This window comes from Ostrea edulis, chromosome 1 (genome assembly GCF_947568905.1).
Source record: "Ostrea edulis chromosome 1, xbOstEdul1.1, whole genome shotgun sequence".
NCBI lineage: Eukaryota > Metazoa > Mollusca > Bivalvia > Ostreida > Ostreidae > Ostrea > Ostrea edulis.
In genome coordinates, this window is record NC_079164.1 from 48,490,528 (window position 1) to 48,513,872 (window position 23,345).

General features: G+C 36.0%; 1 protein-coding gene across 1 annotated transcript; it reads right to left on the reverse strand.

Moving 5' to 3' along the window:
- Nucleotides 1-4,576: 4,576 nt before the first annotated feature.
- LOC125647474 (GTP-binding protein Rit2-like) lies at nucleotides 4,577-6,180 on the reverse strand. Its single transcript, XM_048874180.2, has 5 exons — nucleotides 5,769-6,180; nucleotides 5,556-5,644; nucleotides 5,166-5,349; nucleotides 4,900-5,025; nucleotides 4,577-4,866 (listed from the first exon to the last, which is right to left on the reverse strand). Exons 1-5 carry the CDS (start codon nucleotides 6,178-6,180, stop codon nucleotides 4,730-4,732), a joined length of 948 nt encoding a protein of 315 aa, XP_048730137.2. The 3' UTR covers nucleotides 4,577-4,729.
- Nucleotides 6,181-23,345: the final 17,165 nt, after the last annotated feature.

Here is a 23,345-nt window from a genome sequence, read left to right on the forward strand (position 1 = left end):
AGAGATACGGGATTCGATATAATTAACATGTTCCGTTCATTGATACCTGATGTACATATTTTTGTCCACAGTGTGAAAGGATTACAAGTTAATGATTGCATGCGTTGGTTGCACACGTAATTTCTGACATTGTAGTTTTTTGGTCGTCGATAATACATGTATTGATAAAAAGTAATAATGAAGAATCGCTCATCCTTGTTATTCTGATCTAAACTGAGATACCGTGGACTGCGAAAAATCACATACGGGACACATGAATGACTAAGAATTTTGTACAGTTTGTCAGTAAATGTGAAATTTTAATTGGAAGGTCCGAAATCTTCCACACTAGTCTGAATTTCGCTGCTGTCATAGGCAAGAATTTTTTTTATCTGGGTCAGAGTTAGACCCCTTTCTATATTTATGGTATCACAGAGTTCGGGCCCAAACGGGGTTAGCCCCTGTGCCTACACATGCTGAACACGCTTTGTCTTCATTTGACAGAGTTATGAAATATACTATAAAACTGTACGAGTTATCTTTCATCACATGTTATATTATTCTTGAAATTTACAGTCCAAGAAATCATTTTTGGATTGCTTCCCTTTTGACAATTTTCATTGAAAAATTTCCAATATAAGATACAAATGAGTTTATGTTGATCTTAAATATGATTTAAAAATACAAATGTTTAAGAAAAATATTTTTTGCTATTTTAGATTTCGTTATCACATTTTCATTTAATCACCGAGCATGCATCTTTGTGCTCAGAGATACTTGTCGCTCGATATACATGTATGTTTTTCCATGAATATAAACAATAATAATACAATACTGGCTGACACGTTTAAAACTGGTCACTGTGGACTCTAAAGGGACCCAGGTTCTAACAGATTGGTTGGTGTCCCTCAGATTATCCATCGAAATATCAATGATATAATAATATGTACAGTCATCAAATACCAGCTTTGGTACAGAAATAAACTCATATACATGTACCCAAATTAAAGAATGTCATGTTTTATTAAGAAATAATTTTGATGATTCCTTTTCGGGTCTTATGTGCTTCATCTCCAAATGTTCTGCAAAAAAACTGTAAAACCTTTTAATATCAAATATATATTGATCACTGGGATAGGAATTCATTTATTAGTAATATCACCAGACGTAGTTTTTGTATCAAAACTTTTGAAAATTTGTCCTGTAAATCTTCAAACGTTATCTACGGATTTGAGTATGGACTGATTTATGTCGTGGGAACTAAAAGGTCACTAAATACAAGCATATTGGAGGACAGGTTTCAAATCCATGATATTGGTAATAAACTTCATCATGAACATTTCAAATTTCCCAAATCATTCCATCTCTGGTCCATAAGGGACAGAATTCTAGAGAAAGAAATTACCATCATACCAACAACCCAAATTTAAGTACCCCTTTTTTGTAGACGCGAGAAAATCACTGGATCAAGACTGTGGACATTGCATTTCCATATCGCTACAACTACAAGGTATACAATGTAGGAAATCTGACTAGTTCAGTAGGAAATGACGTCAATTTAATGTGACGCGAATTTTCCCAAATACAAAGACGTAAACGCCATCATGGACATCGTTCTTATAGAAGACCAACTTTACCCGATATCACACTTGATTCTCTTCAACCTTACGTCAATTAGGTCCAAATGATATTTAAACAAAACTCTACTCTGTTCCATTTAAGGGTTGAATACGTTATTTGAAGAAGTCAAAGCTAGTCCATACTTGGATTTTTCAACACCAGAATACAGACTGAATTCTATGATTGTGGATGTTGACCATCAAAGGATCTTTAAGCCACCGTGGATTATGGATGATAATGCCGTCTATTCCTTAATCTTAAATTTACTAGCAAAGGAATATATGCCGTCAACCTAAGCAGCATTCTTTGTCATAAAAAAGTTCATTTTATTTCTAGTCTACACTCTGTATTTCCTACAAATATACTTCTATTTTTGCATCCAAACTTTTTAATTGCAAACAGACTTTACAGTGCTTAGATATATACCACTTTTACATAATCCGCCTATGTGTTCTTGTTCTTTCAACTATATTCCACTTGGTCATGTCATTACTGGTGATGCCGATATAGTTGAAATTGAGGACCCGAAATCAGTTATTTTAAATTCATAGAACCCTGGTCTTTCAATTTTGTTAAAGAACTCCATATTTATTATGAATTCTGTCGAAGATAATGCCAGACGATGGGCAAAATATGAAGAACGACTTGACTCTGAATGAATAAAAGGTATGTTAAAAGGAGGAATGAGGAATGTTAAAAGCACGTATTAAACACGTGAAAACATTAGTGCGTACAATTTATACTTGTGTGTTTAGTAAACCAGAAGTGATAAAAGAATTCCCTGTCGACCGGTCACACCCGCCAGTGAGCCCTATATATTGACAAGGTAATCGATGTAATCCGAAGTCAAAATCGGTGTGTAAAGAACGGTCTAACAATTGGTATGAAACAGTCAGACAGCATTTGATTCAATGACAGGTTTGTATTGGTTAATTTGATCATTATAACGACCATGAAATTTGCGAAATGCTGACTTTGAAACGAGACTGTTGAAATCCCTGTAACTTATGTCTCAGTAACCTACCTCGATTTTGAAACTGATAATACGCAGAACAAGCTCTTGCGTATCAAATCACCATATGCAGAATATTCATACTTGTGAATTAACAAATTTCGCCAATAAACCCCGAAACGCTTGTTCCAGAATTACTGCTTGCACATCTAAAATTATTTCATATATGAGGTGAAGTCCATATGCTATAATAGAATCTTCTTTATGAAGAGACGTATATAACATAAACAAAAATCACTATATACATCTCATTTAACGAAGGACACCCGCCCTCCCGAGACCAATGATCTGACTCATCGATAAATTTTTCAATATGATATTCATCTGATATTTTCGATGTTCTGAATTTGTTTCGTGATTGTAGAAGTCACTGTTACGACTTTTTGTAATATTTTATTAACAGTTACTGACTGATATGTACAAAGACATGGATAAACACAAAAAAGTTTTAATTTGGTTGAATATGTTTTGTAATGACACAGATCTTGAAGTTAAGTAGTCAGTCGAAAACTGCCCAATATGTCAGATATCGAATGGTCCAGGACTGAAAACTGCCCAATATGTCAGATATCGAATGGTCCGGGACTGAAAACTGCCCAATACATGTATGTCAGATATCGAATGGCCCGGGACTGAGAACTGCCCAATATGTCATATATCGAATGGTCCGGAACATTGCAATTAAGCACAACATAGTTGACTTACAACTAAAGGTACCAAGGGACTGTGCATAGGGTACATATTGTCATAAGTATTATTATATCTATATCCATTTCCACACACCTTTCATTCATGAAAGTGGAATTCATAAAAAGATAAACAGATTTGTTCCACCTTATACTAAAAGTTGGGGCTGAAGAATACATTTGTAATCACCAAAGAAACAAGATGTGTTTGTGAAACACAAATTCACCCGATAATGGCCAATTCCGAAGATGGCCAAGGTCACAAGGGCAAATATCTTGGTACCAGTAGAAAGATCTTGTCAAAAGAGATGCTCATGTACAATATTAAAGCTCTAATATTTACCATTTAGAAGTTATGACCAATGTAAAAAAAAAAGTAGGTCAAATGTCAAGGTCAAAAGGTTCAATACCAACGGAAAGGTCTTGTCACAAGGAATACTCATGTGAAATATCAAAGCTCTATCTCTTATTGTTCAAAAGTTATTAGCAAGGTTATAGTTTTCAAAAAGTAGATCAAACTCCAAGGTCAAGGTCACGAGGTCAAAAATGTTGGTACCCACGGAAAGGTCTTGTCACAAGGAATACTCATGTGAAATATCAAAGCTCTATCACTTATTGTTCAAAAGCTATTAGCAAGGTTAAAGTTATCAAAAAGTAGGTCAAACTCCAAGGTCACGGGGTCAAAAATGTTGGTACCCACGGAAAAGTCTTGTCACAAGGAATACTCATGTGAAATATCAAGCTCTATCACTTACTGTTCAAAAGTTATTAGCAAGGTTAAAGTTTCAGACAGAATGATAGAATTACAGAATGACAGACAGTACAAAAACAATATGCCCCCGATCTTCGATCTCGGGGGCATAAAAACAAGAGATTGAAAACCTTAATGTGTATGTAATACATATACCTGTACATACATGTAACATGTAGACTCTTCATACATGAACTAGTCACAATACAACTTTATGAATTTGAAAACAGTTGGATTTTTTACTATTCATTAACTATATAAATTTGTCCAAGTCTAGTAGACGACTGAAATGAGAACATTCTTTATTTATTACCTTTAACATTTCTTTCAAAATTCAACTTATCACAACACAGGAGAAAATGCATTTCCTCACCCAAAGCATCAGAATTACAATGTGAGCGTATTCTAAGATGTGCAGTTATATTGTATTATCATTATACAGGAAGCTTGGTTCAGAAAAAAAAACTTTTGAAGGTAACGACTAAAAATTCATTTATTCTCAAACTTAATTATTAAACTTCACTACAAATTCATTAACCATCAACTGTAGTTTTGGAGAAGTCAAAAATTTTATAGAGGAACGGACGCTGGACAAACTGTGATCCGGAGCGCTCATCCGGGCTTTTAGTGGAGGTAAGCTAAACATTTATAATTAAATTACACTGTAATGTCCACGTTATATCATGCCTTCGAATGCTTTCTTTTGAAAAATTTCCGTAGTCTTGAACATATACATTCAGTTCGTTGCTTCAATGATTTTCCTTCCGACTCCGACTGTGGGCGGGATGTAATACTGACTTTTACGTTGCTTTTGTCACCTGGAGTTTCAGACATTTTTCTTTCGTGACCACTGCTGACATTTATCCCACACCGAATCTGTTCTGTTAACTCTACGAGGAGTTTGTCGATATTCCATCGTAGAGAAACTGACACCTCCATGTAACTACATTTGTACTCTTGTGCTAAAGTTCTACCGTCTACGGAAAGAAAACATGAAAACGTTATCAAATATTGATATTCAAATTATCATTTTGGAATCATTGTCTCATCGTTTAATTTTTTTTTTGCAGACTTCATACGTTTGTAATTATGTACAATACACATGAATATAACGTACCTGTGGTGGAGACTTCTCGAAATTTTATAAGATCGGTTTTGTTTGCAACGACATAAATAAGTTTTTTATCTCCGATTTCGTTCCTTATTTCTTTAAGTCTGTTGGCGAGGTAATTATATGATCTTCTGTCAGTTACTGAATATATCATCAGAAAAGAATCGTAACGACTGTTGTTACCATGATTCTGGAAGAAAGGGAAACATCTATTTATAGGTTAACTAAATTGAATATTATTGACGAAAAGACGAACAAATGTTCTAATATAAGTATATGCGGTAATATATATGATTGAATTGAATTTTACTTGTGAATTTTAGAACTTTCCAAATCAATGGTATTTTAAAATTTTGATTTTACTACCATCAAGTTATCGTAATACTAATTATTTACCTGAGTATACATGTCAGCTTCCACAAAATTCAGAACAGATTGTTTTCCACCTAATACGACGGGGACAGATATGTAGCTGGGATCAGGACCTTTACAAAATAGAAATGAATGATCATTAAAACGTATACCAAAGATAACAGTACTAATGATCACTATAATAAAATTGGGCCAGGATTCCATGCATACAATCATTGTAGATTATGTAACACCCACCTGCTGGGCAACTCTCGAGAAACTCGGAAGTTCGCATCTGCTGTAAGAGGGATGATTTCCCAACTCCGGGGATCCCAATGATTTTGATGACGTATTCCTCACTACTCTTTTTCTCTTTGAAGCAATCATCACTTGTAAAAGACAATGTAGAAAACAGAGACGTCCGCCTTCCTAGACCTTCCATATAGCTTTGTGTCGGTGAAGTCGGGGATGGGATTCTCAGCAAGTCCCCGTGATTTTTTATGCCCCGTCTTGTTCGGCTAAAATTTCGAACTACTTCCAAACCAGGGTTTTCAAGTATTTTCTCAGAACTTGCAATGGTATATGATCGTTTTCGCTCTGTCTGATAAAGACTTCTGTCCAATCTACCAAAGTCCGCGCCAGAAAAGGTATGGTGGCGAAAAGGGAACATGCTACTCGGTTTCCCACTTTTAAAAACATGTACTGTCTCCTATTCCATAAAGATGTCTACTTGAACATATATTATTTTCTCTCTCGATAATTGCCATAATTGGATCTATCAACGCAGCCTGTGATTGGTGTGTTATAGCGACTCAATAACGATCGATGTGGTGTAGACAGGTATATTGGCGGTGGAAAGGGTAAACAATATGATAATGCAAAACGAACAATTAATTTTCAGAAACATACTGAAATACAAAACCAGCACAGCCTCTCACCTCTGGTCGGCGCAGGTTTGAATCCCGCTCGCACCGGTAAGTGAGAAAGTTTCCCAGTTTACTTTTGGAAAGTCGGTGGTCTCTTCCCAGGTACATTGTATCTGGGTTCTCTCTTCCACCAATAAAAAACTGGGCGCCACCAGATAACTGAAAAAGTGTTGAGTGTGGCGTAAAACAGCAATTAATCAATCGATCGATCAAAACCAGCTTAAGATAAAATCAACAGACTCCGTTGCAAAACCAACGACCACTGTTGCAAAATTTACAGTCTTTAACTGAATTGACGCTAAATGGCCTGCAAAAGAGACAGAAATTGATATCTGATTTAACGCTAGATGGCGCGCGAGTCTATCTACGTAATGATTAAATGTGTATATATTTTCGAACGTAATTCTCGCAGAATTGCCAATCATGTCGGACTCTCAGAACGCTAACATATTTCGGTTGAGCATCACTGAAGAGACATTATTTGTCGAAATGCGCATCTGGTGCATCAAAATTGGTACCGTATAAGTTTTACATTATGACCCCTGGGTCGAGGCCTCTGCTGGTGGACTGTTAGTCCCCGAGGGTCTCTACAGCCCAGTAGCTAAGTACTTCATTACTAGCTTGAAAATACGGATGTATATTTAATTGCTGTTATAAAATTAAAAAATTCATTTCAAAATTAAGGATTATCTCCCTCATGCATAGCTCTTATCCTTGGACGATTTGGCTCCACTTCTTTTGGCTATATTTAGCTCTAAAACTTCATAGTTATTTCGGATTTCAAACATTTCGGTTGAGCATCACTGAAGAGACATTATTTGTCGAAATGCGCATCTGGTGCATCAAAATTGGTACCGTATAAGTTTTACATTAGAAGCTGCAAAACTTTTCTACCTGAACAGAATAACATTATGAATATGTGTTTAGTTGTTTTTTAACCTCCTTGTTTCATTCCAATACAATCTAAATTCTAAAATTAAATCTATAGTCTGCTTTTTACTAGTCAAAAGCGAAAACCCTTGACTAAAAAATTTCCCCAAGATAACAATGAAAGGTGACGATAACGAACAGTAATTAATCTCATAGCTCCTATAAGCAAAACAAAATAGAGAGGTGGGCAAACACAGACCTCAGGATATACCAGAGTTGGGATCAGGTACCTAAGAGGGATAAGCATCCCCTCTCGACCGGTCACACCCACAGTGAGCCCTATATCTTGACCAGGTGAACGGAGTTATCCGTAGTCAAAATCAGTGTGTCAATAACGGCCTAACAATCGGTATAAAACACGTCAGATAGCATTTGACCCAATGATAGGTTGTATTGGCAAACTAGATCGTTATAACGACCATAGAATTGAAAAATGCTGACTTTAAACGAGACTGTTGGAACCCCTGCAGGCCTGCACCATCAACTTGTTTATCAGTAGCCTGCTTCGATTTAAAAACTGACCATTCGTAGGACAAACTCTCGAATCAGTTGAGAGATATAAACACCGAACCTGGGTATGCTGGTGATAATGGAATATTGCTACATAGATATGGGAAGTTGACGATGGAGAAGTTGAAACCATCCCGTTTGTCATATAGTTGAGTTGTTAGTTTGTCGTTAACATTTACTTTCAATAAAATATCTAAATATGAAGCAGAAGTGCACGACTCTGTGGTGTCTTTTATTTCGAGTTCACTGGGATATATTGAATCGACATATGCTTGAAAATTATTATTGTTAATAGATAATACGTCGTCGATATATGCAATGTGAAGATAACGAACAGTGATCAATCTCATAACTCCTACAAGCAATACAAAATAGGTAGTTGGGCAAACACGGACACCTGGACACACCAGAGGTGGGTTCAGGTACCTAGGAGGAGTAAGCATCCCCTGTTGACCGGTCACACCCGCCGTGAGCCCCATATCCTGATCAGGTAAACGGAGTTATCCGCAGTCAAAATCAGTGTGCCAAGAACAGCTTAACAATCGGTATGAAACACGTCAGACAGCATTTGACCCAATGCGAGGTTGTATTAATAGACGATCTAGATCGTTATAACGACCATAGAATTTGCGAAATGCTGACTAAATGTCGAATTGAAGGCCACAACAAGATATTTTTTCTTCTCAAGTAGAAGTTTTTGAATAAATTCTGCTATATAAATATAAAAACAGACCAGCTAACAAAGGAGCATAATTCGTGCCCATGGAGATTCCAACAGACTGTTGGAAGACCTGATCACCAAAGACCACGAATACAATGTATATTGTCAATGAGGAACCCCAGCATATTCTTTATTTCAATTTCAGAGTACTTGGGCGTGGAATCAGAGTGGCGTTTAACAAAGTAAGTTTTTGGATGACTGACCGTTAGATAGGAATATTTACATTTTCCATTTTTGTTGAAGAAGCAACTATTTATGATGTCAAAAAAATCTAACCTTTAATTTTTCGTGAGGAATGGTCGTGTAAAGTGTTGAAAAGCCATACGTTTTGATGTTGTTGATTTGAGAAAAGTTTTGCGAATTCAAGTATACTAAAAGATCTTTAAAATGTTTTATAATTCATATTTGATTTACACCACTTCTGGCATATGTAGTCGCAAAGTACGTTTGAAGTTTCTCCTTCACAGCTGTTAATATTTTTGTGAGGAGCAAAGATTGGGGCTTGGTAGAACATATATTTTAATAATTATTTTCAGGTAAAATGATCTAAATGTAATCATTCAGCAAAAAATGTTTGAGTGGAGGTTGCAAAGACGCTTTTGTCCCCGGAGTCCGAGGACAATATCATTTAAACGATGAAATTCTCTATTTAAATATTAAAGAGCTCAGAATCTTCTACTTTATGCCTATTAATGATAAATGTTAATTATGTGTTTTTAATGTATGGCCTCGGCCTAGCGCGCATGCTGCGGCTGCTGAATAAAAACATCATTCTGCAGGGATGCTTGTCTGCTGGGTTTTTTTTGTTTTGTTATAACCATGCTGCTGTTACTGGTGTCTTATTTAAGCCTACTTTCCTGTAGTAACGACACCGCGCTGGTCGCTTCTGATCAATATGTTGGTGTTCATAGAGTCCGACATAATTGTCAATTTCGCGGAATCACGTTTCAAAATATGTACACATATAATTATTACGTAGATAGACTCGCACGCTATCTAGCGTTAATTCAGATAATATCTGTCTTTTGCGTCAGTTCAGTTAATGACTGTTGGTTCTGCATCGGCGATTATTAGTTTTGAAAAAAAAAATCTGTTGAGTTTATTTTAAGCTCCTTCGCCTTTCATTCTAAGCTAGTTTGTTTTGTATTTCAGTGCGTTTTTGAAAATTAATTGTTCGTGTTGCACTAAGGTCTTTTTACCCTTCCCGTCTCCCATACAGGTAGCTATCAATAAACACAGACAAGACACAAATAAAACGCAACACTATTCGTACCAAGTCTTCAATAATTCAATATTTAGGGATATCAAGTGTTTTGATTTCAACTAAAATTCCCTTAGTTGGATTGATATACCTCCATCAAGAGAACAGTTGATATGGGGTAGAATTCAAGGTACATGTACATGTCATTGATAGCGAATCTTTGATATTTAATATGTTTTTTGAATCTAAGTGAAAAGATTCAATTATGACCAGGAGACCAGTCCAGTTTTGTTAATATCTGACGTTTTGGCACGAAGTGTATAGGGCCTTCCCTATCTTATGGCAAATCTGCATATGAAATATGTTGATTCATCTCCCTGTCATGCTGATTCTGTGTGTAGAATGGTGACTTAAGATGTAACGGGACACCTTTCCCTACTAATACCCCTGCAAGGCACATTGGATGGTGGGAAGTGGTGAATCTGTGCTCATTGAAGAATAAGCACATCCTTTTGATACGAGAGCAATTAATGTACCGTAAATGCAAGACCATATATTCTACAGTAGTGTGTTACTCAGAATATTGAAGATATGCGTACATGAACCAGAAAACAACACATCGTTTGGCAAGCTTCATTAACTTTTTCTTCTTCAGAAGTGAGTGTCGTGCCCAAATGAAAAAGTCAGTGACTTATAAGATTGATGTGTGCATTTATCAAGATGGTTGTGTTGTAGAAACACAATGCGAGTGTGCTGCTGGTATGGGACCTAAAGCTCACTGTAAACATGTGTGCTTTGCTGTTAGCAATATGCAAGTTTTCATCTTCAAAGAAATTGTAAATGAAGAAACATGTACTCAGAAAATTCAAACTTTTCATCAATGTAAGCCATTTTCTGGAAGCCCCATCAAAGCTAAAGATTTGCCACTTCCTAGACAAGCCACCAATGCTTTTAATTTTGATCCCAGGCCTACTAAATTCAGAAAAAGCATAGGTTACAATGATTATTGTAGAAATACTTGTGTTAATTATGCTCCAATCAACCGTCTTCCTATTTCCCAATTATTTACTCCAGCAAACCCATATGCAGTTGACCTTGGCTGTGATTATTCATTTGAAAAACTCTCTGACATTTGGCTTCGAGAACAAAATATTACAAATGTAAGCAGTGCAGAAAGTTCCTTAGAAAATCAAACTCTGGGTCAATCAAAAAATAAACTATGGCTCTCAGAAAGATGTAAACAATTACATTCCTCAAAATTTGGTCGAATTTGCAAATGTACAGGTAGGACAGGTAAAGATAAATTTGCAAAATCTCTTACAATTGTTCATGAATCAAATCAGTTCCCATAATTCATGGGAAGAAGTAAGAGTCTGTTGCTCTTTAGAAATATTGTGAGGTAACGGGTGAAGTCACCAGAAGTTGTGGAACTTTTTTTTTTATAGCAAAATATGTCCATTTTTAGCAGCCAGTCCAGACGCTATTGTAGAACAAGATAAACTTGTAGAAGTTAATTGTCTTTTTTCTTCTAGAACTCAACTTGTTACAACACAAACGGTTCCTTATTTGAAAGTTATTAATGGTCAAAATACACTACACCCAACACATGATTATTATTATCAAGTTCAGGGGCAGTTGTTTTGTTGTGAAAAGAAAAGATGTGATTTTGTTGTTTATACATTTCAAGATATCAGGATATTTCAAATTGAGAGGGATGAGGTGTTTATAGAACAGATGTTAGAAAAACTTCAAGACTTTTTTCAGTCACATTTCAAGAATGCCGTTGTAGAGAAGTTTTATTTCAAGCAGTAGAGCAATTTCACATTTTGATTTAAAAGGATTAGACAAAATAAAGTTTGTCATTGATTTGTTGATATCAATTTGAAGTATACTTTAATTGCCATTGTGATCTGTTTATTTTACCATGGGTCAATGTTGCATACATTATCAGAATTTTGTTTTTTCTTTTTGTATATATTTCTTAGCATAGACAATTTTAGGTACCCAAAGCTACTCTTATAGAATTGATATATATGAACCTTTTCTCTTATTTTGTACATTGTTGAATTGTGGTGTTTATTTTATGAAGATTGTATTATTGTTGACGTGAAATTCGGAATGTGTAGTTAAACCTACTTATCTTATGACTAAAATATATAGTTTAAATGAAATCCATATATTTCTTGTCTCTCAGTTGATAACTTCAGAAATCTGAAAGTTTTGTACGTAGACCTGTGGAAAGCATCCACATAAGGAGACTTTATAAAACAAAGTTTCTGGATAATCTGTTGTGTAAGTCAGTAAAAACTAACAGACAGTAAGCAATAGAATATTTCCTAATGGAAAACCCTGTGTACAAATTCCATGTACTGGATCAGATAAATCTACAATTAAGTTGATAAAACTAAAAATTAAATATATCTGCTTCACTTCGGATAACAACTGACAAATACATACTCAGTATCTAGAGGGCTGTAAAATACTTCCTCACAAAATACAAAAGTTCTGTGTTAAAAAATAAACAAGTACTTTTTCAAAACAATGATACTTCTCAAAGTTTAGTATTTCCCACATAGGTACACTAGTCAAATGACTGACATTGTGGTTACTGTAAAGCGCCTGCTTGTTGTAATCTTAATTGAGATTTGACTCAGCTGATGTATACATGATGCAAAATTTGTTATGAATTTGGCAGTCATTTGACAATAATGAAAACAGTGTTTAAAGCTGCCATGCAGTGAATGCACCCTGATACAAACATGTTAAGCATTTTTTTGGAATAATACACTGCCTGAAATTACAAAACATGAAACAATTGAATATGATTTCAGAGGCAAGTTTTGTTTCAGTTGTATTTAGAAGCTGAGTAAGAATTTTGTAAGTCTGCGTCAAACCAATAATTCGTTCAATATGTACACGTTTACTTGAAATTTTGTGGTCTCTTTGAATAGTTTCCCCACACATTCTGTTTCTGTTATTAAAAAAGTAGGCATACTTACAGTAACATCATAGGGTGCAAAAAGGTCTTGAACATTAAACCCTTTGTTAGTCATTATGCTGTCTCCCTTGTCACATAATGTTGTAAGTCTTGATTTTTCAATTATTTGCCTATCAGAAGTTGAACCCCCATATGCTGGGGAAAGGCAAGAAACTAAACCACCTGGTGTTGCTCCAGCTAAAACTTTAACTGTGTTTCTATTCTTATAGGTGGAAAAGGTGCTCTGCTGTGTTCTGGGTCGTTTTGGCTTTATCACAGGACATTCGGTTCCATCGATGATCACCCTAGTAGTAGGAAACTGCCTGTTGAAGTCAGTTGGTGTATAATACTTGACGAGATATCTCTCTCTCTCTCTCTCTCTCTCTCTCTCTCTCTCTCTGGCCACAAGTCAACTTTTCTCCACTGGTGAAACATAAAAGTCACCCATGTAATCCAGATATTGGATACAGAGAACTCTGAAATGCTAAAAAGCCTACTCATTTCAAAGTTAATCTTATGCTGTCTAAGCTTGATCAGTGTTAAAAAAAACCCTGATCAGGAACACTCACATTATCTATCTGAGAATATTGATAATTAAGATTGTATGCAGCTTCACCAAGTGTCCACAGGACAAATAAAATATCTTGATACGAAGAAAGACCAGTATAAAACATAATACCAGCATTGTCATTGACAAAGTTTTCAATACTAAAAATGGGTCTTTGTGGCGTCTGTGTGCTGGAGTTCACTGGAAATGATGGGGGCGGGGATTAAAGTTACTCAGTGCAAAAGAGGAGAGTAGTGCATTAGGATGAACATCTGCATCAATGGTGACTTCACTCTCCACATTACACACATAATCTTCATTTGGAAGGAAAGATGCACCATCAGCTTCACCGCCCATGTCCTCAACTGCTGTGTCAGTGTTGATGTACCCCCTTCCAGACCTCAATGTGCCATCTTCAGATTCTTTGAATGACTGCTTACATTGTCATCATGGAAAGATACTTGGGACAGCATGGCCTTTTAGCTGTTTCTTCCTTGGTGTAGTGCCTATTATATGGATGGAAATCTTAACAATTCTGAAGTTTAAGCATTAAATGTACATTCAATTGATATTGTTTATAGTATTGTTCTTGATCATAGTTTACTTTATAATATCTGAATCTACAATAAAAATGAAGATTACAACTTCAATTGGATGAATGTTATTAATGATGGAACACTTTGGTGGAGGCACAGGGCAGTATATCCTCCTTTAGCAGCAGCAAACTACACTAACATGGAATTTGGTTTAACACAAGAAATTAATTATGCAATTTGTGAACATTTGAGGTGGCGAGGTTCAAACTTGAATATTTATTGTTTTTATATTTAATACATGTTATGAAATTATTCAGATAAGTTAATGTAGTTTGTAATAGTAAGCTCTGGATGGGAATCGAACCCACATACCAACGTGTGAACATTGTATGTTGCAGTATAAAACCAGTAGAAATACTTTTTTCAGTGTGCGAAATCTACTTGAATTTTCCCCCAGTCTGTTGTAGCGTGACGAGAATCTTGAACTAATATGTTTATAGAGAGAATTAATGCAGTTTTAAGACATTTACACATTTTGGACATTCTGTAGTTCAATTTTATTTCCTTCTACTACTTGCACATATTAGACACAAGATATTATCACCAAGAAATAAACAGTATTGTAAATGATCTATGCATATTCAATATTAAGGGATAAATCTGTTCCAAGTTACAAAACAAAGCAAATACAAACAAGAGGCCCAAGGGCCTAGAATCGCTCTTCTGATAAATTGTACAACCCCACCATTTCTATTCTTAGCCTCTTAGTATTCTAAATCTTTAGTTAAATCCTAAGAATTCAAAAAAAGTAGGTCAATGTGACCTACTTTTTGGTTTACACATTTTGAGAACCCAAGAAATATCAACTGACAAAGTTTGATGATTTTAAGCCAATCAGTATCTGAATATTGAAATATAGCTGTCAAATTCCAATCGTAGGTCATGGTGACCTACTTTTTGGTCAGCGAACTCCGAACATGCAAGACCCATCAACTGACAAAGTTTGATGACTGTAGGTCAAATAGTATCTGAAATATATATATATAGCCGTCCAATTCCAAAAGTAGGTCAAGGTGACCTACTTTTTCGTCAACACCCTTCAAACATGCAAGACCCAACAACTGACAAAGTTTGATGACTGTAGGTCAAATAGTATCTGAAATATATAAATATAGCCGTCCAATTCCAAAAGTAGGTCAAGGTGACCTACTTTTTGGTCGACACCCTTTGAACATGCAAGACGCATCAACTGACAAAGTTTGATGACTGTAGGTCAAATAGTATCTGAAATATATAAATATAGCCATCCAATTCCAAAAGTAGGTCAAGGTGACCTACTTTTTGGTCGAAACCCTTCGAACATGCAAGACCCATCAACTGACAAAGTTTGATGAATCAGTTAGGCATATAAAATTTGAAATTGTGATAGACTCTTCGAAAGCAAGTTTCACACACTGATACTCAAACAGTAGTTGGACATTGTATCGTCAACGATAGTGTAAACTTTCCGGAAATATTATAGTTGGCCACTATTTTTTGTTTATTATTACTGGAAGTGTGTTTATTTTGGAACGACACGCATGGATAGATAATCCCACGTTTTGTTTAGTATGTTATAGCTCAATAATGTTGGCCCCATCAATGTGTAAGTAAATTCATGTAGATTTATTAAGTATGAGTTTTATAGTTATCAGATGTAGACTGCTATGCGGTTTTGAGGAACTATGGAATAGATGTTCAAACTAATTTGTAGGATTTATTTTAATGTGAAAACTACGGAACAAATTTTTGTCATGAATTTGGTAATTTTTGTACTTTCATTTGTAGGCTGAAACACTGGAGGAAATGGGTACAACAGATGGTGTATTGTTTTATTGTTGAGCTATACATTTCAACACATTGGATAATATGGCAGATGAAATTCGGAAGGGATTAAAAAAAACGAAGTACCGCGAAGGGAAAATTCCACAGAATATACGGACGTCTTCTGGAGAAAATTCAGGATGAAGAAGAATCAGAAGTTATCAAACAGATGTTAGATGATCTAGAACAGTCATACAAGGACATGGAATTCCGGCATTGTGAGTATCTAGAGAACTTTGATTCAGACAATGAAGACGACAAAACTAAAGTGGACGAAGTGAACCGCGATATGAACATTTTATACAAAGAGTTGTGTAAAGCGAGATCCCTTTGTTTCAAATTAACAACACAAAAGAATGCACTGAAAGAAAAGTGTGGTAAAAACCAATCCTTAAAGGTGAAAAAAATTTGGATCCACCACACTTTAGTGGCGAGATACGGGACTATCCTAGCTTTAGATTGGACTATGTTACCCACATGATTCCGACTTATCGAGAAGATCCGGTCCATTCCCTTTGAAAAGTTCTTTGTGTGGAGAACCCTTGGAAATAATTAAGGGAGTGGAAAATAACTTTGAGATGTTTAAGCGTCTTGATCTAAAATATGGAAGGCCAGAAAAGTTAGCGGACACTGTTTTGACTGACATAAAAGCACTGGAAACAGTTCCGGAAGGAGACAGTATGAAGTTTATAGAAATGGTGGAAACTGTGGAGGGATGTTGGCTAATTCTAAAGCGTATGGGCTTGGAAAGGGAAATGGATACTGCTACCATAAGTGAGGTTGAAAAGTTATTACCATCTATTCAGAAGAGAGAATGGGCCTTACGGAAGCTTAAGCTAAAGTCTACAGACTTCTCTGAATTCTTGAAATTTCTTCTGAACGAGAAGACCGCAATTGAATACATGACTTCAGATATTAGAGATAGTGAAACTGGCAGTGTTTTTCGTAAGGGAAGGATACATACTATGACAAACTCACAAGAGGAGAAAAATGACAAACTTGACAATGCATTTGTTAATGTTATACAGATTCAGATGCAACAAAATGAACAGAAAATGCAACAGGTGATTGATGGACTAGCAAAAGTCACGGATGCTCTTCTTAACGGCAAACAAAAGGGTGTGACACATAACACTACCAGACATGATACTCATTTAAGAAAAAAAATGCTTACATCATGAGACAGATAATCACTTCATTGGAGACTGTACAGGTTTTTCTGCCCTGGATGGAGAAACAAAGATGGATTTACTAAGAAGAAATGGCGCTTGTTTTAGTTGTTTGAAAAGTTGTCATCTTTCAAAACGGTGTACAAACAGAAAACCTTGTGATTTTGCAGTCTTTCGTCAACAAAAATATGGTAGATTTCATCACCCATTCTTACAAGGGGCAATCTTAAATGCAAGTGCGCATCATCATAACGTGAACGTAATTAATGAAGAGCAAGGAAAGAAGGGGGTCATTCTCATGATCAGTAAAGTAAAAAGCAACAGTAGATCACTAACTACATTATGGGATCCTGGTGCCAATATATCACTAGTCTTCTGACGTACGAATCGGCTAGAAAGCTTGGACTGAAGGGACGTGAAGTAACATTGTCAGTAACAAAGGTGGGAAATACATCTGAGTGTGCTCAAAGTAAGGGATATTTGCTGCCATTACCAGACATGAATGGCAAGGTCTGGCAAGTCAAAGTATATGGAATGAACAAAATTACAGAAGATATTTCAAAGGTGGATGTCCGTGGAGTAGTGAAATTCTTTAATGGGGTCAAAGAGGGAGACATCTTGTGACCTGAAGGAAAGGTGGATCTGCTTATAGGAGCCGATTGTTGCATTTTATTACCGGAGAAAGTTGATCAGATTGGAAATCTCCAATTGACGCGGAAGCAATTTGGATATTGTATTAGAGGAAGTCATGCCAATTTACGAATATCTGTTACAGCAGAATCAAATCTTGTGTGCATTCATTATACTTCAGGAAAGATAATTGAGCCTATTCGGTTGAACATAGGCAACTTTAAGATTGCTGTTGATTACTTTTTCGACAGAAAGTCTAGGAACTTATTGTGTGCCAAAGTGTGGAAGTTGCAGGTGCGGGAAGTGCCCACCAGGTAATGGAAGCTATACTATGAAGGAAGAACGTTAGCTACACCTTATAAAGTATGGACTTCAGTATGACGCAGTGGGTAAATACTGGACCGCTACATATCCGTGGATTAAAGATCCAAAGTATCTCCCTAACAACGTGAACGCAGCAATGTATCGATTGAGATCCACAGAAAGACGTTTGGAAAGAGCAGGACCAGATTACAGGAAAACATATGGTGACCAGATTATGGATATGGTGGAAAGGAGCGTGGCAAGAAAACCAACTGATGAAGAGATGGAAACATACGATGGACCTGTTCACTACATTCCACATCACGAGGTCTTAAAACCGAATTCCAAGTCAACGCGGATTGTATTTGATTCATCATCGTTGTATTTGGGTCATGTATTCAACGAATATTGGGCAAAGGGACCAAATGTTCTGAATGACCTTTTACTAATTCTACCTCTTGTGCACAATTTAAAAAATTAATTGTAAAACATTGAATGCTAGATTAAAAAGGTGAAGATAACGAACAGTGATCAATCTCATAACTCCTATAAGCAATACAAAATAGATAGTTGGACAAACACGGACCCCTGGACACACCAGAGGTGGGATAATGTGCCTAGGAGGAGGAAGCATCCCCTATCGACCGGTCACACCCGCCGTGAGCCATATATCTTGGTCAGGTAAACGGAGTAACCCTTAGTCAAAATCAATGTGCCAAGAACGGCCTAACAATCGGTATGAAACACGTCAGACAGCATATGACCCAATGATAGGTTGTATTGACGAACGAGATCGTTATAACGACTATAGAATTTGCGAAATGCTGACTTCAATCGAGATTGTTGAAACCCATGTACCATCAACTAGTTTGTCAGTAGTTTGCCTCGATTTAAAACTGACTATACGCAGAACAAGCTATTGCGTATCGAAGCAGTCGAGAGATATAAACACCATATGCAGGTAATAATGGAATATTGCTACATAAATATGGGAAGTTGACGATTGAGAAGTTGAAATCATCCCGTTTGTCATACAGTTGAGTTGTCAGTTTGCTGTTAATGTCTACTTTCAATAAGATATCTAAGTATGAAGCAGAAGTGGACGACTCTGTAGTGTCTTTTATTTCTAGCTCACAGGGATATATCAAATCGATATATGAATGAAAGTTATTATTGTTAATTTGTGAATAAATTCTGTTTCATATGAATATATAAACAGACCAGCTAACAAAGGAGCACAATTCGTGCCCATGGGAATTCCAAAAGACTGTTGGAAGACCTGATCACCAAAGACCACGAAGATATTGTCAATGAGGAACTCTAGCATATTTTTTATGAATCCTTTACAATTATTGGAAAAGTTGTTTTTTGTGAACCACCTCATTTGGGTTTGTCTGTTATGGTAGAACGTGTGAAACTACGTTTGTGCCATATAGAAAGGTTTTTGAATACTTTGAAGGATGTTCCATGTTTAGTTCACAATGGCATGTTTACGTCACTACAGATGAAAAGTCACCTTAAGAGCAAATTTATTTGAGTGGAAAATCAAGAACATATTCTGGATTACAATTTGGTGGATAGGTTTTGATATCCAATATTCTTTTATTCGGCAAGTGCTTTCATTTATCAAAGCACAGGCAGGGTGACTCATGGTTATTGCAGGTCTTTAGGTATATCATGCTTGCAATACATTGATGATAGGTGGTTGGTCGAATTTATAGTGTTTATTTCATAATTCATAAGTCCTTCCAGATAGTTGTCAGGAGGCAGAAAAGGCCATGTACATTGTATGTCAAATTATGATCAAGTTGGGATATTTTCTTAAAATTTCAAAATCATGACCGGTTTAAGTTCCAGAAAAAGTTTTGAAATGTTGAGGGATGTTGGTAGATTCTGAGAGATCGGCATTCATTATTCTGGATGAAGATATCAAAGTTCATTACGGTGATAGAAAATATTTGAGTGTCAGAAGGTTTATGTTCTTACTTTACAGAAGTTCGAAAGCAAATGTATTTCTTGCTTTATAGCTTTTCCTGGTGCTAAGTTATACACGAAGGAAGTGAATAGAGCAATATGTTTAGCAGTAAAAGAAGTGGACTTGTGGAAAAGACTGAGTTGTCTGCAAAACATGCAAAGTCTATTTTCGCAACAATTGGAGAAACTGAAGCTGCATTTAACTGATCAAGAACAGGTCTTAGTGTTGGGAATAGATTTGTTTATTTGAAATCAGACTTTAAAGTTTTACAACAGGCGATGTCTCAGGAGTTTTATTTTATTCAGGTGATCGTGCCAATTATCTCAATTTGTCTCTTGAGATAAAGAAACTCCCAGATGAGAGGGGTTATTTGTTAAGTCATACTTTTGGGAAAATATTTGGTAATAGACATTTGAATGGGTTTATGCTTCCCAGGGTTCAGAATCGTTCCATTTCTCCTGTGGAAGGTTTAACTGATCCCGACAAGGTTTTAACCTCATGTGGTCCAATCATAATAGAATATCTGTTAGTTGTTTTGACAGGAATTCCACTAGCACTTAAGTTTGAAAAAGCTAATTCCCACTCATCTGGTACCTCTCAATCCTCATATTGTGAGAACTCTTTGCATATTTTGATAATATTAGTGCCCACAATTATAGGAACCTTACTACTATATTCCGTTCCTTTTGTGACCAAAACGGGTGCATAAATTGGTTTAGAAGATATAAAAGGGCTCTTAAGCTCTACATCTACTTAACCTGAAAATGGTAATGCGCTACCCTCAGCACTATAGACCTTCAATTCAAAATCTTTAATATCACGCAAAACAGGCTTATTTCCAAACAAATTATAAAATTGCTCTGACATGCAAGTGATCATTGAACCGGTACCAAGCAAGGCTTCCGCTTCAACTCCGTTAATATATATTTTGCTCTCATTCGGTTCACCTACCATCCTTGATAATAAATTTGAATTTTGATTAGGGCTTTTACTATTCTCTCGTTCCCCCTCCATTCGCCCTGTAATAGAAGAGGTTACTCTTTTAACTGAGAGTCTGCTTGTTCTGTTTTGATAGCATAATTTTGACCTCGACCTCTGCCTCTATTATGACCTCTACTCCTATTGTTATAACTTTGGCCTCGTCCTTGGTTCATTTTCTGATGACTCTGTACAGGTGCATTGTTTTCCAACTGGTAAACCATTTTATTCAGTTGTTGAGAACTTTTTGAATTGTCATCTATTTTCTGTTCTAACCTTTGAAGTGAAGCTTTCATCTTCTGTAGGTCATTATGCAAATATGTAGATGTCTCTGCTCTCTCCGCATGTAAAACCGTTGGTCTGGATCTAATTCCTCTTGTAGAGCCGTGCAATGATATTTCCTCCTGCTGAACCTTCCTGATCTTCCTAAGAAGAGTTTCAAAGTTTTTAATAGTGTCAAACAAATGTCTAGTACTCTGTTTTAATTGTTGACTATTCAAACCAGTCCAAAATTTACTCCTAACCATTCCATCTTTCGCTACTGCATCAATGTGACCAAAAGTTATAGCTTTTGACAAGGTATCTTCTAACCTTGAAGCATATACTATGATAGACTCATTGTCCTTTTGACACTCATTATAAAATGACTGCATCAATGTCTCACCTGATGCAACATTTCCAAAAAAAAAACCCATCAAGTTTCTTCAGAATTTTCACCTACTGATACCAGCATACTTCTAGCTAACCCTTTTAGTGAATTCCGCACTACTTGATGTAAAACATGTTCAGGATACTGTCCTGAATTCTGAAGACATTTCACCTCAAAATTCCATACTTCGTACTTAACCTCACCTTTCTGTGGTTCGTCGGTTCCACTAAATGTAGGTAACTTTGGATTCTGAAATTGGTTTGTAGACATTGCAACATTACCTTGTAACCTTGACTCTTCCCTGGTTTTATTCATTGCATTGACTAGCCTAGTCAAAGGGGGAGGTGTACCCTTACCTATTGGAGTACTGGTTACTTGCTCTCTTTTGAGACTAGCATTTAATAATACTTCATATTCCTCTTTTGTAAGGACTTTATAATCTGGACATTGATTTATTTTTTCAATATGCTGCTTTAAATTCTCTAGTTCAGTCTCCTTACTTGTTTCCCTATCAGTGGCCATGTTTACCTAAATAATGGGGCTACTGACAGACTGCATATACAAGTAAATAACATCTTATAAATGAAATATTATGTAAATAATTTACAACTGCATGAATAAGATGGAACAACAGTATGATTGGGTCAATCCCTACCTACACTGACTCAGCAGAGCAAAATCTGAACATACTAGATAATATCTATGGCACTATCTACTAGAAACAGGTATAAACTCTGTGATTGGGTCTGTCCCTACCTACAGAGACCTGCCTCACATGTGAAGTCCCAATACAACATAATGTTAAAACGAACAAGACATAGAATCAACAATGAATAAAAATATTCTCTACGAGTCTCTTCAATCAGACACGGGATAACGTATTATCTGGGTGAACACCATCCAAATACAGACTGAAATTGTACGAAATTCTTTGTGATTTACCTTTTTCTTTTCTGTATCTCAATGTGTCTAGTTTATATTTTGGGCCAAACAAAGAGCGAAGACCGTTGATATATCTTATGTAATCGTTTAAAATGCCAATGATCTCACTCAGAACTTTGTCCTTCTCTCTAAATATTGCAGGATCACTGTGACCCTTGGATTTATTCCATTCTACAATCGAGTATGGTGGAATTTCCAAAAATATAGGAATTACCCCTGGAAAGTTTTGGATGTATGCCCTAAACAAATCTATGTAGTAGGTTATATTCCTAACACAGGAGGAATGGTCTACATACCTGAAATCTATGAACTTCCCATTCTTCCTGGTAATGTCACAGGTCCCAAGCCAGATGTAAAGCGTAACGAGTCCGTGTCGCTTGATAAGTTCAGGCAAATTCCGTTTTATCCACGGCAAGAAATCAGGAAATCGAGCATCTGGTCTACATTCAAATTGTATATGAAGTTTTACCTGCTTCAACAAATCAAAATGTTTTCTTAAATAATTCCCTATGCTAGTAGAAATAAGTACAGGCTGACTTGCTATAGGTTTCGATACTAAAGGTCTCTCTAATTTACTATTACTCATGTAATTAAATAAACATACACTAAGCAATCTAACAACGTACTGCTACAACACCTGTAATAGATATATGTTAAATAAAAAAGTCACTGCTAGGGTATCATCTGAAAGGAAAATACTAAGTTAATATCATAGCATGTATATTTACATTTGAAAACTGCAGCTCAATTTAACACAAGCGTAAATATGAAAATCTATTTGATCACCTGTAAAATGAAAATATACTCTAGAAATTTCTGTTTTAGTAATTTGTTATTTCATGATGAATGATTGACGATGATATTTAAGATTGTACGTTCAAATCACACCACGAACCGATTACAGCTCACGTTTTCCGAACTCGAACTTGCTGTCACACTTCAATGCTTTCGCTTCAAGTTAAATAGAGCAAAATATTA